This window comes from Ranitomeya variabilis, chromosome 6, assembly GCF_051348905.1.
Source record: "Ranitomeya variabilis isolate aRanVar5 chromosome 6, aRanVar5.hap1, whole genome shotgun sequence".
Lineage (NCBI taxonomy): Eukaryota > Metazoa > Chordata > Amphibia > Anura > Dendrobatidae > Ranitomeya > Ranitomeya variabilis.
Window position 1 is genome coordinate 581,455,832 of NC_135237.1, and position 17,358 is coordinate 581,473,189.

Sequence of the window (17,358 nt, forward strand, 5' to 3'; positions counted from 1 at the left end):
GGCGGGCATTCTGTGCCAGGTTGGGCATTGATTTGTCTTTTTCGTCTGCCTTCCATCCTCAGACTAATGGCCAGACGGAGCGAACTAATCAAACTTTGGAGACGTATTTGAGGTGTTTTGTGTCTGCGGATCAGGATGATTGGGTTGCCTTTTTGCCGTTGGCGGAGTTTGCTCTTAATAATCGGGCCAGTTCTGCCACTTTGGTTTCCCCTTTCTTTTGCAATTCGGGGTTTCATCCCCGTTTTTCTTCTGGTCAGGTGGAGTCTTCGGATTGTCCTGGAGTAGATGCTGTGGTGGATCGGTTGTATCTGATTTGGGAACAAGTGGTGGACAATTTGAATTTGTCCCAGGAGAGGACTCAGCGGTTTGCTAACCGCCAGCGTCGGGTTGGTCCTCGCCTTCGTGTTGGGGACTTGGTGTGGTTGTCTTCCCGTTTTGTCCCTATGAGGGTTTCTTCTCCTAAATTTAAGCCTCGGTTCATCGGTCCCTATAGGATTTTGGAGATTATTAACCCTGTTTCCTTTCGTTTGGACCTTCCGGCATCTTTCGCTATCCATAATGTTTTCCATCGGTCGTTGTTGCGGAGATACGAGGTGCCGGTGGTTCCTTCTGCTGGGCCTCCTGCTCCTGTGCTGGTTGAGGGTGAATTGGAGTACGTTATAGAGAAGATCTTGGACTCCCGTATTTCCAGGCGGAGACTCCAGTACCTGGTTAAATGGAAGGGCTATGGTCAGGAAGATAATTCTTGGGTAACTGCCTCTGATGTTCATGCCTCGGATTTGGTTCGTGCCTTTCATAGGGCTCATCCAGGTCGCCCTGGCGGATCTTGTGAGGGTTCGGTGCCCCCTCCTTAAGGGGGGGGTACTGTTGTGATCCGCTTTTTGGCTCCCCTGGTGGTGGCTGGTGGTACTGGAGACTTGTGTGTGCTTTTCTGCCTCAGCTCACCTGCTTCCATCAGTTTTGGGAGTTCCCTATTTAGCCTTGCTCTCCAGTCACTTCCTTGCCGGTCATCATTGTAACCTGAGTCATTCAGTTGCATGTTCCTGCTACTAGTCTGCTGATCAGCTAAGTGGACTCTTGTCCTTATTGTTTTGTTTTTCTTGTCCAGTTTACAGTTTTGTCATTTCCTGTTACTGGAAGCTCTTGTGGACTGAAATTGCCACTCCTGTGTCATGAGTTGACACAGGAGTCTTAAAGTAATTTCAGGATGGGTTTTTGAAAGGGTTTTTCAGCTGACCGTGAAGTCCTCTTTTGTATCCTTCCTCTATCTAGTAAGTGGACCTCGCTTTGCTAAATCTACCTTCATACTGTGTATGTCTTTTCCTCTGAACTCACCGTCAATATACGTGGGGGCTACTATCATCTTTGGGGATTTCTCTAGAGGTAAGCCAGGCCTGTTCCTTCCTCTCCCAGGCATAGTTAGTTCTCCGGCTGGCGCATGGCATCTAGGCAGCCGTAGGAATGCTTCCTGGCTACTGTTAGTTGTGTGGTAGATTTAGGTCACGGTCAGCTTGAGTTTCCATCACCCGAGAGCTAGTCTGTTATTTTTGTGTTTCTGATGTTCCCATGCCATTGGGGAATCATGACAGATCCCTCTCTATGCACGGGCTGATGTGCACGCTCGCTCTGATCCCTCTCTGTGCATGGGCTGATGTGAGCGCTCGCTCTGATCCCCCTCTGTGCACGGGCTGATGTGAGTGCTCGCTCTGATCCCTCTCTGTGCATGGGCTGATGTGAGCGCTTGCTCTGATCCCTCTCTGCGTACGGGCTGATGTGAGTGCTCGCTCTGATCCCTCTCTGTGCATGGGCTGATGTGAGCGCTCGCTCTGATTCCTCTCTATGTACGGGCTGATATGATCGCTCGCTCTGATCCCTCTCTGTGCACGGGCTGATGTGAGCGCTCGCTCTGATCCCTCTCTGTGCACGGGCTGATGTGAGCTCTTATCCCTCTCTGTGCACGGGCTGATGTGAGCCTTCACTCTGATCCCTCTCTGTGCACGGGCTGATGTGAGCGCTCGCTCTGATCCCTCTCTGTGCACGGGCTGATGTGAGCTCTGATCCCTCTCTGTGCACGGGCTGATGTGAGCCTTCACTCTGATCCCTCTCTGTGCATGGGCTGATGTGAGCGCTCGCTCTGATCCCTCTTTCTGCATGGGCTGATGTGAGCGCTCGCTCTGATCCCTCTGTGCCCGGGCTGATGTGAGTGCTCGCTCTGATCCCTCTCTGTGCATGGGCTGATGTGAGTGCTCGCTCTGATCCCTCTTTCTGCATGGGCTGATGTGAGCGCTCGCTCTGATCCCTCTGTGCACGGGCTGATGTGAGTGCTCGCTCTGATCCCTCTCTGTGCACGGGCTGATGTGAGCGCTCGCTCTGATCCCTCTCTGTGCATGGGCTGATGTGAGTGCTCGCTCTGATCCCTCTCTGTGCACGGGCTGATGTGAGCTCTGATCCCTCTCTGTGCACGGGCTGATGTGAGCCTTCACTCTGATCCCTCTCTGTGCACGGGCTGATGTGAGCTCTGATCCCTCTCTGTGCACGGGCTGATGTGAGTGCTCGCTCTGATCCCTCTCTGTGCACGGGCTGATGTGAGCCTTCACTCTGATCCCTCTCTGTGCATGGGCTGATGTGAGCGCTCGCTCTGATCCCTCTTTCTGCATGGGCTGATGTGAGCGCTCGCTCTGATCCCTCTCTCTGCATGGACTGATGTGAGTGCTCGCTCTGATCCCTCTCTGTGCACGGGCTGATGTGAGCGCTCGCTCTGATCCCTCTCTGTGCACGGGCTGATGTGAGCTCTGATCCCTCTCTGTGCACGGGCTGATGTGAGCTCTGATCCCTCTCTGTGCACGGGCTGATGTGAGCTCTGATCCCTCTCTGTGCACGGGCTGATGTGAGCGCTCGCTCTGATCCCTCTGTGCCCGGGCTGATGTGAGTGCTCGCTCTGATCCCTCTCTGTGCACGGGCTGATGTGAGTGCTCGCTCTGATCCCTCTTTCTGCATGGGCTGATGTGAGCGCTCGCTCTGATCCCTCTCTGTGCACGGGCTGATGTGAGCTCTGATCCCTCTCTCTGCACGGGCTGATGTGAGCCTTCACTCTGATCCCTCTCTGTGCATTGGCTGATGTGAACGCTCGCTCTGATCCCTCTTTCTGCATGGGCTGATGTGAGCGCTCGCTCTGATCCCTCTCTCTGCATGGACTGATGTGAGTGCTCGCTCTGATCCCTCTCTGTGCACGGGCTGATATGATCGCTCGCTCTGATCCCTCTCTGTGCACGGGCTGATATGATCGCTCGCTCTGATCCCTCTCTGTGCACGGGCTGATATGATCGCTCGCTCTGATCCCTCTCTGTGCATGGGCTGATGTGAGCGCTCGCTCTGATCCCTCTTTCTGCATGGACTGATGTGAGTGCTCGCTCTGATTCCTCTCTATGTACGGGCTGATATGATCGCTCGCTCTGATCCCTCTCTGTGCACGGGCTGATGTGAGCGCTCGCTCTGATCCCTCTCTGTGCACAGGCTGATGTGAGCGCTCGCTCTGATCCCTCTCTATGCATGGGCTGATGTGAGCGCTCGCTCTGATCCCTCTCTGAGCACGGGCTGATGTGAGTGCTCGCTCTGATCCCCCTCTGTGCATGGGCTGATGTGAGCGCTCGCTCTGATCCCTCTCTGTGCATGGGCTGATGTGAGCGCTCGCTCTGATCCCTCTCTATGCACGGGCTGATGTGATCGCTCACTCTGATCCCTCTCTGTGCACGGGCTGATGTGAGCGCTTGTTCTGATCCCTCTCTGTGCATGGGCTGATGTGAGCCTTCACTCTGATCCCTCTCTGTGCACGGGCTGATGTGAACGCTCGCTCTGATCCCTCTCTGTGCATGGGCTGATGTGAGCGCTCGCTCTGATCCCTCCCTGTGCATGGGCTGATGTGAGTGCTCACTCTGATCCCTCTCTATGCTTGGACTTATGTGAGCGCTCGCTCTGATCCCTCTCTATGCATGGACTTATGTGTTGTGAATTTGCTTTTTGCTCCCTCTAGTGGTTACTAGTTTTTTGACTCTGGTTTTTCTGTCATTCCTTTTATCCGCACCTGGGTCGTTAGTTAGGGGTGTTGCTATATAAGCTCCCTGGACCTTCAGTTCAATGCCTGGCAACGTAGTTATCAGAGCTAGTCTGCTGTGCTCTTGTCTACTGATCCTGGTTCCAGTTATATCAGCTAAGTCTGCCTTTTGCTTTTTGCTATTTGTTTTGTTTTTGTATTTTTGTCCAGCTTGTTCCTAATCTGTATCCTGACCTTTGCTGGAAGCTCTAGGGGGCTGGTGTTCTCCCCCCGGACCGTTAGACGGTTCGGGGGTTCTTGAATTTCCAGTGTGGATTTTGATAGGGTTTTTGTTGACCATATAAGTTACCTTTCTTTATTCTGCTATCAGTAAGCGGGCCTCTCTGTGCTAAACCTGGTTCATTTCTGTGTTTGTCATTTCCTCTTACCTCACCGTCATTATTTGTGGGGGGCTTCTATCCAGCTTTGGGGTCCCCTTCTCTGGAGGCAAGAAAGGTCTTTGTTTTCCTCTACTAGGGGTAGCTAGATTCTCCGGCTGGCGCGTGTCATCTAGAATCAACGTAGGAATGATCCCCGGCTACTTCTAGTGTTGGCGTTAGGAGTAGATATATGGTCAACCCAGTTACCACTGCCCTATGAGCTGGATTTTTGTATTCTGCAGACTTCCACGTTCCTCTGAGACCCTCGCCATTGGGGTCATAACAGTTTGCCAGGCCCATATTAAATGTTTAATGCATTGCAGAAGAGGGATTATAAGAAAGAAGATTCTGAGTTTTTTTTTTTCTTCTTCCCCTTTACCTCAGAGTGGCTATGCTTGCTGCAGACATGAATGTCCAGACCTTGATTACAAGTGTGGACCAGCTGGCTACTCGTGTGCAGGGCATACAAGACTATGTTATCAGAAATCCTAGGTCAGAACCTAAAATACCGATTCCTGAACTGTTTTCCGGAGACAGGTTTAAGTTTAGGAATTTCGTGAATAATTGTAAATTGTTTTTGTCCCTGAGACCCTGTTCATCTGGAGATTCTGCTCAGCAAGTAAAAATTGTGATTTCGTTCTTACGGGGCGACCCTCAGGATTGGGCTTTTTCGCTGGCGCCAGGAGATCCGGCATTGGCTGATCTTGATGCGTTTTTTCTGGCGCTCGGTTTACTTTATGAGGAACCCAATCTTGAGATTCAGGCAGAAAAGGCCTTGCTGGCTATGTCTCAGGGGCAGGACGAGGCTGAAGTGTATTGCCAAAAATTTCGGAAATGGTCCGTGCTGACACATTGGAACGAGTGTGCACTGGCCGCTAATTTTAGAAATGGCCTTTCTGAAGCCATTAAGAATGTTATGGTGGGTTTTCCCATTCCCACAGGTCTGAATGATACTATGGCACTGGCTATTCAAATTGACCGGCGGTTGCGGGAGCGCAAAACCGCAAATTCCCTCATGGTGTTGTCTGAACAGACACCTAATTCGGTGCAATGTGATAGAAAAACCGCAAATTCCCTCATGGTGTTGTCTGAACAGACACCTGATTTAATGCAATGTGATAGAATCCTGACTAGAAATGAGCGGAAAATTCATAGACGCCGGAATGGCTTGTGCTACTACTGTGGTGATTCTACACATGTTATCTCAGCATGCTCTAAACGTATAGCTAAGGTTGTTAGTCCTGTCACCGTTGGTAATTTGCAACCTAAATTTATTCTGTCTGTAACTTTGATTTGCTCACTGTCGTCTTATCCTGTCATGGCGTTTGTAGATTCAGGTGCTGCCCTGAGTCTCATGGATCTCTCATTTGCTAAGCGCTGTGGTTTTACTCTTGAACCATTAGAAAATCCTATTCCTCTTAGGGGTATTGATGCTACGCCATTGGCAGCAAATAAACCGCAGTATTGGACACAGGTTACCATGTGCATGACTCCTGAACACCGCGAGGTGATACGTTTCCTGGTTTTACATAAAATGCATGATTTGGTTGTTTTAGGGCTGCCATGGTTACAGACCCATAATCCAGTCCTGGACTGGAAGGCTATGTCAGTCTCAAGTTGGGGCTGTCGTGGTATTCATGGGGATTCCCTGCCTGTGTCTATTGCTTCTTCTACACCTTCGGAAGTTCCGGAGTATTTGTCTGATTATCAGGATGTCTTCAGTGAGTCTGAGTCCAGTGCACTGCCTCCTCATAGGGACTGTGACTGTGCTATAGATTTGATCCCAGGCAGTAAATTTCCTAAGGGAAGACTGTTTAATCTGTCGGTACCTGAACATACCGCTATGCGTTCATATATCAAGGAGTCTCTGGAGAAAGGACATATTCGTCCGTCTTCTTCCCCTCTTGGTGCGGGATTCTTTTTTGTGGCAAAAAAGGACGGATCTTTGAGACCTTGTATTGATTATCGGCTTTTAAATAAGATCACTGTCAAATTTCAGTATCCTTTACCGCTGTTGTCTGACTTGTTTGCCCGGATTAAGGGTGCCAAGTGGTTCACCAAGATAGACCTTCGTGGTGCGTACAACCTTGTGCGCATTAAGCAAGGTGATGAATGGAAAACCGCATTCAATACGCCCGAAGGTCATTTTGAGTACTTGGTGATGCCTTTTGGGCTCTCCAATGCGCCTTCAGTTTTTCAGTCCTTTATGCATGACATTTTCCGGAAGTATCTGGATAAATTTTTGATTGTTTATCTGGATGATATTTTGGTTTTTTCTGATAATTGGGATTCGCATGTGGAGCAGGTCAGGTTGGTCTTTAAAATTTTGCGTGAAAATTCTTTGTTTGTCAAGGGCTCAAAGTGTCTCTTTGGTGTACAGAAGGTTCCCTTTCTGGGGTTCATTTTTTCCCCTTCTGCTGTGGAGATGGACCCAGTCAAGGTCCGAGCTATTCTTGATTGGACTCAGCCCTCGTCAGTTAAGAGTCTTCAGAAGTTCTTGGGCTTCGCTAACTTCTACCGTCGTTTTATCGCTAATTTTTCTAGCATTGTGAAACCTTTGACGGATATGACCAAGAAGGGCTCCGATGTAGCTAACTGGGCTCCTGCTGCCGTGGAGGCTTTCCAGGAGTTGAAACGCCGGTTTACTTCGGCGCCTGTTTTGTGCCAGCCTGACGTCTCACTTCCCTTTCAGGTTGAGGTGGATGCTTCGGAGATTGGGGCAGGGGCCGTTTTGTCGCAGAGAGGCCCTGGTTGCTCTGTTATGAAACCTTGTGCCTTTTTCTCTAGGAAGTTTTCGCCTGCCGAGCGAAATTATGATGTGGGCAATCGGGAGTTGTTGGCCATGAAATGGGCATTTGAGGAGTGGCGTCATTGGCTCGAGGGTGCTAAGCATCGTGTGGTGGTCTTGACTGATCACAAAAATCTGATGTATCTCGAGTCTGCTAAACGCCTTAATCCGAGACAGGCCCGCTGGTCATTGTTTTTCTCCCGCTTTGATTTTGTTGTCTCGTATTTACCAGGTTCAAAGAATGTGAAGGCCGATGCTCTTTCTAGGAGCTTTGTGCCTGATGCTCCTGGAGTCGCTGATCCTGTTGGTATTCTTAAAGATGGAGTTATCTTGTCAGCTATTTCTCCGGATCTGCGACGTGTGTTGCAGAGATTTCAGGCTGATAGGCCTGAGTCTTGTCCACCTGACAGACTGTTTGTCCCGGATAAGTGGACCAGCAGAGTCATTTCCGAGGTTCATTCCTCGGTGTTGGCAGGTCACCCGGGAATTTTTGGCACCAGAGATTTGGTGGCCAGGTCCTTTTGGTGGCCTTCCTTGTCAAGGGATGTGCGGTCATTTGTGCAGTCCTGTGGGACTTGTGCTCGAGCTAAGCCTTGCTGTTCTCGTGCCAGCGGTTTGCTCTTGCCCTTGCCTGTCCCGAAGAGACCTTGGACACATATCTCCATGGATTTCATTTCTGATCTTCCGCTATCTCAGGGCATGTCCGTTATCTGGGTGATATGTGATCGCTTCTCCAAGATGGTCCATTTGGTTCCTTTGCCTAAGCTGCCTTCCTCTTCCGATCTGGTTCCTGTGTTTTTCCAGAACGTGGTTCGTTTGCACGGCATCCCTGAGAATATTGTGTCAGACAGAGGATCCCAGTTCGTTTCCAGGTTCTGGCGATCCTTTTGTAGTAGGATGGGCATTGATTTGTCGTTTTCATCTGCTTTCCATCCTCAGACTAATGGACAGACGGAGCGAACCAATCAGACTTTGGAGGCTTATTTGAGGTGTTTTGTCTCTGCTGATCAGGACGATTGGGTGACATTCTTGCCGTTGGCTGAGTTTGCCCTTAATAATCGGGCTAGTTCCGCCACCTTGGTTTCGCCTTTTTTCTGCAACTCTGGTTTCCATCCTCGCTTTTCTTCGGGTCATGTGGAGCCTTCTGACTGTCCTGGGGTGGATTCTGTGGTGGATAGGTTGCAGCAGATCTGGAATCATGTGGTGGACAACTTGAAGTTGTCACAGGAGAAGGCTCAGCGCTTTGCCAACCGCCGCCGCGGTGTGGGTCCCCGACTACGCGTTGGGGATTTGGTATGGCTTTCTTCCCGCTTTGTTCCTATGAAGGTCTCCTCTCCCAAATTTAAACCTCGTTTTATTGGGCCTTACAAGATATTGGAAATCCTTAATCCTGTATCTTTCCGTCTGGATCTTCCTGTGTCGTTTGCTATTCACAATGTATTTCATAGGTCCTTGTTGCGGCGGTACATTGTGCCTGTAGTTCCTTCTGCTGAGCCTCCTGCTCCGGTGTTGGTTGAGGACGAGTTGGAGTACGTGGTGGAGAAGATCTTGGATTCTCGCCTCTCCAGGCGGAGGCTTCAGTACCTGGTCAAGTGGAAGGGCTATGGTCAGGAGGATAATTCCTGGGTGGTCGCCTCTGATGTTCATGCGGCCGATTTAGTTCGTGCCTTTCATGCCGCTCATCCTGATCGCCCTGGTGGTCGTGGTGAGGGTTCGGTGACCCCTCACTAAGGGGGGGGTACTGTTGTGAATTTGCTTTTTGCTCCCTCTAGTGGTTACTAGTTTTTTGACTCTGGTTTTTCTGTCATTCCTTTTATCCGCACCTGGGTCGTTAGTTAGGGGTGTTGCTATATAAACTCCCTTGACCTTCAGTTCAATGCCTGGCAACGTAGTTATCAGAGCTAGTCTGCTGTGCTCTTGTCTACTGATCCTGGTTCCAGTTATATCAGCTAAGTCTGCCTTTTGCTTTTTGCTATTTGTTTTGGTTTTGTATTTTTGTCCAGCTTGTTCCTAATCTGTATCCTGACCTTTGCTGGAAGCTCTAGGGGGCTGGTGTTCTCCCCCCGGACCGTTAGACGGTTCGGGGGTTCTTGAATTTCCAGTGTGGATTTTGATAGGGTTTTTGTTGACCATATAAGTTACCTTTCTTTATTCTGCTATCAGTAAGCGGGCCTCTCTGTGCTAAACCTGGTTCATTTCTGTGTTTGTCATTTCCTCTTACCTCACCGTCATTATTTGTGGGGGACTTCTATCCAGCTTTGGGGTCCCCTTCTCTGGAGGCAAGAAAGGTCTTTGTTTTCCTCTACTAGGGGTAGCTAGATTCTCCGGCTGGCGCGTGTCATCTAGAATCAACGTAGGAATGATCCCCGGCTACTTCTAGTGTTGGCGTTAGGAGTAGATATATGGTCAACCCAGTTACCACTGCCCTATGAGCTGGATTTTTGTATTCTGCAGACTTCCACGTTCCTCTGAGACCCTCGCCATTGGGGTCATAACACTTATGTGAACGCTCGCTCTGATCCCTCTTTCTGCACGGGCTGATGTGAGCCTTCACTCTGATCCCTCTCTGTGCACGGGCTGATGTGAACGCTCGCTCTGATCCCTCTCTGTGCATGGGCTGATGTGAGCGCTCGCTCTGATCCCTCCCTGTGCATGGGCTGATGTGAGCGCTCGCTCTGATCCCTCTCTGTGCACGGGCTGATGTGAGCTCTGATCCCTCTCTGTGCACGGGCTGATGTGAGCCTTCACTCTGATCCCTCTCTGTGCATGGGCTGATGTGAGCGCTCGCTCTGACCCCTCTCTGTGCATGGGCTGATGTGAGCGCTCGCTCTGATCCCTCTTTCTGCATGGGCTGATGTGAGCGCTCGCTCTGACCCCTCTCTGTGCATGGGCTGATGTGAGCGCTCGCTCTGATCCCTCTTTCTGCATGGGCTGATGTGAGCGCTCGCTCTGATCCCTCTGTGCCCAGGCTGATGTGAGTGCTCTCTCTGATCCCTCTCTGTGCACAGGCTGATGTGAACGCTCGCTCTGATCCCTCTCTGTGCATGGGCTGATGTGAGTGCTCGCTCTGATCCCTCTCTGTGCATGGGCTGATGTGAGTGCTCGCTCTGATCCCTCTCTGTGCATGGGCTGATGTGAGTGCTCGCTCTGATCCCTCTCTGTGCACGGGCTGATGTGAGCTCTGATCCCTCTCTGTGCACAGGCTGATGTGAGCGCTCACTCTGATCCCTCTTTCTGCATGGGCTGATGTGAACGCTCGCTCTGATCCCTCTCTGTGCATGGGCTGATGTGAGCGCTCGCTCTGATCCCTCCCTGTGCATGGGCTGATGTGAGCGCTCGCTCTGATCCCTCTCTGTGCACGGGCTGATGTGAGCTCTGATCCCTCTCTGTGCATGGGCTGATGTGAGCGCTCGCTCTGACCCCTCTCTGTGCATGGGCTGATGTGAGCGCTCGCTCTGATCCCTCTTTCTGCATGGGCTGATGTGAGCGCTCGCTCTCATCCCTCTGTGCCCAGGCTGATGTGAGTGCTCGCTCTGATCCCTCTCTGTGCATGGGCTGATGTGAGTGCTCGCTCTGATCCCTCTGCACGGGCTGATGTGAACGCTCGCTCTGATCCCTCTCTGTGCATGGGCTGATGTGAGTGCTCGCTCTAATCCCTCTCTGTGCATGGGCTGATGTGAGTGCTCGCTCTGATCCCTCTCTGTGCACGGGCTGATGTGAGTGCTCGCTCTAATCCCTCTCTGTGCACGGGCTGATGTGCACGCTCGCTCTGATCCCTCTCTGCATGGGCTGATGTGAGCACTCGCTCTGATCCCTCTCTGTGCATGGGCTGATGTGAGTGCTCGCTCTGGTCCCTGTCTGTGCATGGGCTGATGTGAGCGTTCGCTCTGATCCCTCTCTGTGCATGGGCTGATGTGAGTGCTTGCTTTGATCCCTCTCTGTGCACGGGCTGATGTGAGTGCTCGCTCTAATCCCTCTCTGTGCATGGGCTGATGTGAGCACTCGCTCTGATCCCTCTCTGTGCATGGGCTGATGTGAGTGCTCGCTCTGATCCCTCTCTGTGCATGGGCTGATGTGAGCGTTCGCTCTGATCCCTCTCTGTGCATGGGCTGATGTGAGTGCTCGCTTTGATCCCTCTCTGTGCACGGGCTGATGTGAACGCTCGCTCTGATCCCTCTCTGTGCATTGGCTGATGTGAGTGCTCGCTCTGATCCCTCTCTGTGCATGGGCTGATGTGAGTGCTCGCTCTGATCCCTCTCTGTGCATTGGCTGATGTGAGTGCTCTCTCTGATCCCTCTCTGTGCACAGGCTGATGTGAGTGCCCGCTCTAATCCCTCTCTGTGCATGGGCTGATGTGAGCGCTCGCTCTGATCCCTCTTTCTGCATGGGCTGATGTGAGCACTCGCTCTGATCCCTCTCTGTGCATGGGCTGATGTGAGCGTTCGCTCTGATCCCTCTCTGTGCATGGGCTGATGTGAGTGCTCGCTTTGATCCCTCTCTGTGCACGGGCTGATGTGAACGCTCGCTCTGATCCCTCTCTGTGCACGGGCTGATGTGAGCTCTGATCCCTCTCTGTGCACGGGCTGATGTGAGCGCTCGCTCTGTTCCCTCTCTGTGCATGGGCTGATGTGAGCGCTCGCTCTGATCCCTCTTTCTGCATGGGCTGATGTGAGCGCTCGCTCTGATCCCTCTGTGCCCAGGCTGATGTGAGTGCTCGCTCTGATCCCTCTCTGTGCATGGGCTGATGTGAGTGCTCGCTCTGATCCCTCTCTGTGCACGGGCTGATGTGAGTGCTCGCTCTAATCCCTCTCTGTGCATGGGCTGATGTGAGCGCTCGCTCTGATCCCTCTTTCTGCACGGGCTGATGTGAACGCTCGCTCTGATCCCTCTCTGTGCATGTGCTGATGTGAGCGCTCGCTCTGATCCCTCCCTGTGCATGGGCTGATGTGAGCGCTCGCTCTGATCCCTCTCTGTGCACGGGCTGATGTGAGCTCTGATCCCTCTCTGTGCACGGGCTGATGTGAGCCTTCACTCTGATCCCTCTCTGTGCATGGGCTGATGTGAGCGCTCGCTCTGACCCCTCTCTGTGCATGGGCTGATGTGAGCGCTTGCTCTGATCCCTCTGTGCCCAGGCTGATGTGAGCGCTCGCTCTGATCCCTCTGCACAGGCTGATGTGAGCTCTGATCCCTCTCTGTGCATGGGCTGATGTGAGTGCTCGCTCTGATCCCTCTCTGTGCATGGGCTGATGTGAGTGCTCGCTCTGATCCCTCTCTGTGCACGGGCTGATGTGAGTGCTCGCTCTGATCCCTCTCTGTGCATTGGCTGATGTGAGTGCTCTCTCTGATCCCTCTCTGTGCACGGGCTGATGTGAGCCCTCACTCTGATCCCTCTCTGTGCATGGGCTGATGTGTGTGCTCGCTCTGATCCCTCTCTGTGCATGGGCTGATGTGAGTGCTCGCTCTGATCCCTCTCTGTGCACGGGCTGATGTGAGTGCTCGCTCTGATCCCTCTCTGTGCATTGGCTGATGTGAGTGCTCTCTCTGATCCCTCTCTGTGCATTGGCTGATGTGAGTGCTCTCTCTGATCCCTCTCTGTGCATTGGCTGATGTGAGTGCTCTCTCTGATCCCTCTCTGTGCATTGGCTGATGTGAGTGCTCTCTCTGATTCCTCTCTGTGCACGGGCTGATGTGAGCCCTCACTCTGATCCCTCTCTGTGCATTGGCTGATGTGAGTGCTCTCTCTGATCCCTCTCTGTGCACGGGCTGATGTGAGTGCTCTCTCTGATCCCTCTCTGTGCACGGGCTGATGTGAGTGCTCTCTCTGATCCCTCTCTGTGCACGGGCTGATGTGAGTGCTCTCTCTGATCCCTCTCTGTGCATGGGCTGATGTGAGTGCTCTCTCTGATCCCTCTCTGTGCACAGGCTGATGTGAGCCCTTGCTCTGATCCCTCTCTGTGCACAGGCTGATGTGAGCCCTTGCTCTGATCCCTCTCTGTGCACGGGCTGATGTGAGCCCTCACTCTGATCCCTCTCTGTGCATTGGCTGATGTGAGTGCTCTCTCTGATCCCTCTCTGTGCACGGGCTGATGTGAGTGCTCTCTCTGATCCCTCTCTGTGCACGGGCTGATGTGAGTGCTCTCTCTGATCCCTCTCTGTGCACGGGCTGATGTGAGTGCTCGCTCTAATCCCTCTCTGTGCACGGGCTGATGTGAGTGCTCTCTCTGATCCCTCTCTGTGCACGGGCTGATGTGAGTGCTCTCTCTGATCCCTCTCTGTGCACAGGCTGATGTGAGCCCTTGCTCTGATCCCTCTCTGTGCACGGGCTGATGTGAGTGCTCTCTCTGATCCCTCTCTGTGCACGGGCTGATGTGAGTGCTCGCTCTGATCCCTCTCTGTGCACGGGCTGATGTGAGTGCTCTCTCTGATCCCTCTCTGTGCACGGGCTGATGTGAGTGCTCGCTCTGATCCCTCTCTGTGCATTGGCTGATGTGAGTGCTCTCTCTGATCCCTCTCTGTGCACGGGCTGATGTGAGTGCTCTCTCTGATCCCTCTCTGTGCATGGGCTGATGTGAGTGCTCTCTCTGATCCCTCTCTGTGCACAGGCTGATGTGAGCCCTTGCTCTGATCCCTCTCTGTGCACAGGCTGATGTGAGCCCTTGCTCTGATCCCTCTCTGTGCACGGGCTGATGTGAGCCCTCACTCTGATCCCTCTCTGTGCATTGGCTGATGTGAGTGCTCTCTCTGATCCCTCTCTGTGCACGGGCTGATGTGAGTGCTCTCTCTGATCCCTCTCTGTGCACGGGCTGATGTGAGTGCTCTCTCTGATCCCTCTCTGTGCACGGGCTGATGTGAGTGCTCGCTCTAATCCCTCTCTGTGCACGGGCTGATGTGAGTGCTCTCTCTGATCCCTCTCTGTGCACGAGCTGATGTGAGTGCTCTCTCTGATCCCTCTCTGTGCACAGGCTGATGTGAGCCCTTGCTCTGATCCCTCTCTGTGCACGGGCTGATGTGAGTGCTCTCTCTGATCCCTCTCTGTGCACGGGCTGATGTGAGTGCTCGCTCTGATCCCTCTCTGTGCACGGGCTGATGTGAGTGCTCTCTCTGATCCCTCTCTGTGCACGGGCTGATGTGAGTGCTCGCTCTGATCCCTCTCTGTGCATGGGCTGATGTGAGTGCTCGCTCTGATCCCTCTCTGTGCACGGGCTGATGTGAGCGCTTGCTCTGATCCCTCTGTGCCCAGGCTGATGTGAGCACTCGCTCTGATCCCTCTGCACAGGCTGATGTGAGCTCTGATCCCTCTCTGTGCATGGGCTGATGTGAGTGCTCGCTCTGATCCCTCTCTGTTCATGGGCTGATGTGAGTGCTCGCTCTGATCCCTCTCTGTGCACGGGCTGATGTGAGTGCTCGCTCTGATCCCTCTCTGTGCATTGGCTGATGTGAGTGCTCTCTCTGATCCCTCTCTGTGCACGGGCTGATGTGAGCCCTCACTCTGATCCCTCTCTGTGCATGGGCTGATGTGTGTGCTCGCTCTGATCCCTCTCTGTGCATGGGCTGATGTGAGTGCTCGCTCTGATCCCTCTCTGTGCACGGGCTGATGTGAGTGCTCGCTCTGATCCCTCTCTGTGCATTGGCTGATGTGAGTGCTCTCTCTGATCCCTCTCTGTGCATTGGCTGATGTGAGTGCTCTCTCTGATCCCTCTCTGTGCATTGGCTGATGTGAGTGCTCTCTCTGATCCCTCTCTGTGCATTGGCTGATGTGAGTGCTCTCTCTGATTCCTCTCTGTGCACGGGCTGATGTGAGCCCTCACTCTGATCCCTCTCTGTGCATTGGCTGATGTGAGTGCTCTCTCTGATCCCTCTCTGTGCACGGGCTGATGTGAGTGCTCGCTCTGATCCCTCTCTGTGCATTGGCTGATGTGAGTGCTCTCTCTGATCCCTCTCTGTGCACAGGCTGATGTGAGCCCTTGCTCTGATCCCTCTCTGTGCACGGGCTGATGTGAGTGCTCGCTCTAATCCCTCTCTGCATGAGCTGATGTGAGCGCTCGCTCTGATCCCTCTCTGTGCACGGGCTGATGTGAGCGCTCGCTGAGACTCCTCTTTGGGCATAGACTAAATTGATCCCTCTGTGATCCCTTTGTGTATATTTTGGGGTTCAGATTCACCCTTCTCATCATCTCCTCCTGTTATGTCTTTTAGTATCTCCGCAGCGTCCTTCTGCTCCCTGACGATCTCCAGATCCCAGCAGCGGCCAGACTTTGTGCTTCGTCAGCACTTGATCCCACCGTCTGATATGCTTCCCACTCGGTCTCAGAACACCCTGCTAAAGCTGGCCGTGTGGGGGATCTCTGCTTCCTTGGGGGCTGCAGCTCTCGCTGTCACTCAGACTGCCCTGGAGTGGGGACCGGATTTATTGCTGGGACTTTTCTGAGACTCCAGGACAAGAATCAATGAGCATATGAAATGGAAGAAGATACAGTGGGTACAGCAGAGCACGAAAATGAGAGCGGGACTGTGGGGGCAGAAAGTAAGAGAGCAGGCCGTAGGGGACCTGGAGTGAGGAGGTGGGGGCTGTAGGGGACCTGTAGTGAGGAGGACGGCAAGGAATGAGAAGGAATGGGCCGTTGGGGACCTGGAGTGATGAGGTGGGGGCCATTGGGAACCTGGAGTGAGGAGGAGGGGACCATCAAGGACCTGGAGTGAGGAGGACGGCCAGGAATGAGAAGGAATGGGCCGTTAAGGACCTGGAGTGAGGAGGTGGGGGCTGTAGGGGACCTGGAGTGAGGAGGACGGCCAGGAGTGAGAAGGAATGGGCTGTTGGGGACCTGGAGTGAGGAGGTGGGGCCATCGGAGACCTGGCGTGAGGAGGTGGGGGCCTTCGGGGCCCTGGAGTGAGAGAGGGCCATCGGGAGTGAGGAGGGGAAACCCACGGGGACCTGGAGTGAAGAGTTGAGACCCACGGGAAACCGGAATAATGGGGGGGCGCGACGGGGACCTGAAGTGAGGGGTTACCTGATGGGATCCTGGGGTGAGGAGGGGGGACCCACAGGGTCCTGGAGTGTGGTGGAGTGACCGGGTCCTGGAGCGAGGGGGCCACGGGGACCCGATCCCTCTCTGTACATGGACTGATGTCAGCACACCATGCTTGGAGCGAGAGAGAGGGGGCAGAAAGTAAGAGGGGGGCTGGCGGTGATCTGGAGTGAGAACAGGGCGCCAACGGGGACATAAAGTGAAGGGTGAGGATGAAGGGTAAGGAGGGAGAAGCAGTGAGGCCTACAAAGGTAGGAGAATGTGTCGGGGACCAATGGAGAAGGGGAAGGAGAGTGTGAGCAGGGGCGGGTCTTGTGGGGGGGTCACATGATCATGTAATATTTATTGGGTTTTTTATATAAATATTTATATTTTCTGTCTGCTGTAATAGCCTCATTAATCGCTCTTCACTGCAGTCTCTGTGGTCATGGGTGCAAAAGTTTGATTCTCATTGTCAGGTAGCAGCGGTCTTGTAGTGATGTGATGGTGAGGTACTCTTGCAGCGGTACTGTCACGATAATATGAATATGCCATGGTTTGAGTATATACCTCAAAGTTCCATGGTTTTTCAGACACATGCTGTGGGCTTTTCCGACCCCCCTCTTCTCACTCTGCCTAGAAAAACTCCTCACTCTTAGCCGGCAGGCAACTCCCTCCCCCCTGCTATATAGTATAATGTGAGCCCAGTGTGCTAGCAACCCTCACTTGCTTCACTAAAGAATTTATATGGCTTCGAGCTGCTAAGCCAGACTCTGTGTAAAACCCCTCATCCCCCTCCCTCTTGATACTGGCTAAAACTGGTATAGCAAGCATGGGATTCTTTTGTTCTTGTAAAGCTAGGTATACTGGCACTGATCAGGGCTAGAGATACAAGGATTATATATTCCGGATGTCCATCGAGAGATCTATAACTCACGGAAATCGCTAGGAGCTAAACCCAACGAGTTGCAAGGAGTGGATTTCTCCGTAAGTGGGTCATGTATCTATGCCGTGTTTATACTTAAAAGAAACCCCCCCTAACGTGGTACACCTCCTGATCATTGTGTCGTTCGTATATGAGGTACATACAGCGA

The 17,358-nt window shown here is 52.9% G+C and overlaps 1 protein-coding gene across 1 annotated transcript in view; it reads left to right on the top strand.

The window, feature by feature from the left end:
* The window catches only part of LOC143783347 (TBC1 domain family member 20-like), a 61,333-nt gene extending 45,184 nt beyond the window's left edge, over window positions 1-16,149 (top strand). The window contains exon 8 of the mRNA XM_077271752.1: window positions 15,455-16,149. Within this exon, the coding sequence (XP_077127867.1) occupies window positions 15,455-15,686 (232 nt within the window). The 3' untranslated portion in view covers window positions 15,687-16,149. The remainder of the gene's footprint in view (window positions 1-15,454) is intronic.
* The last annotated feature ends 1,209 nt before the right edge of the window (window positions 16,150-17,358 follow it).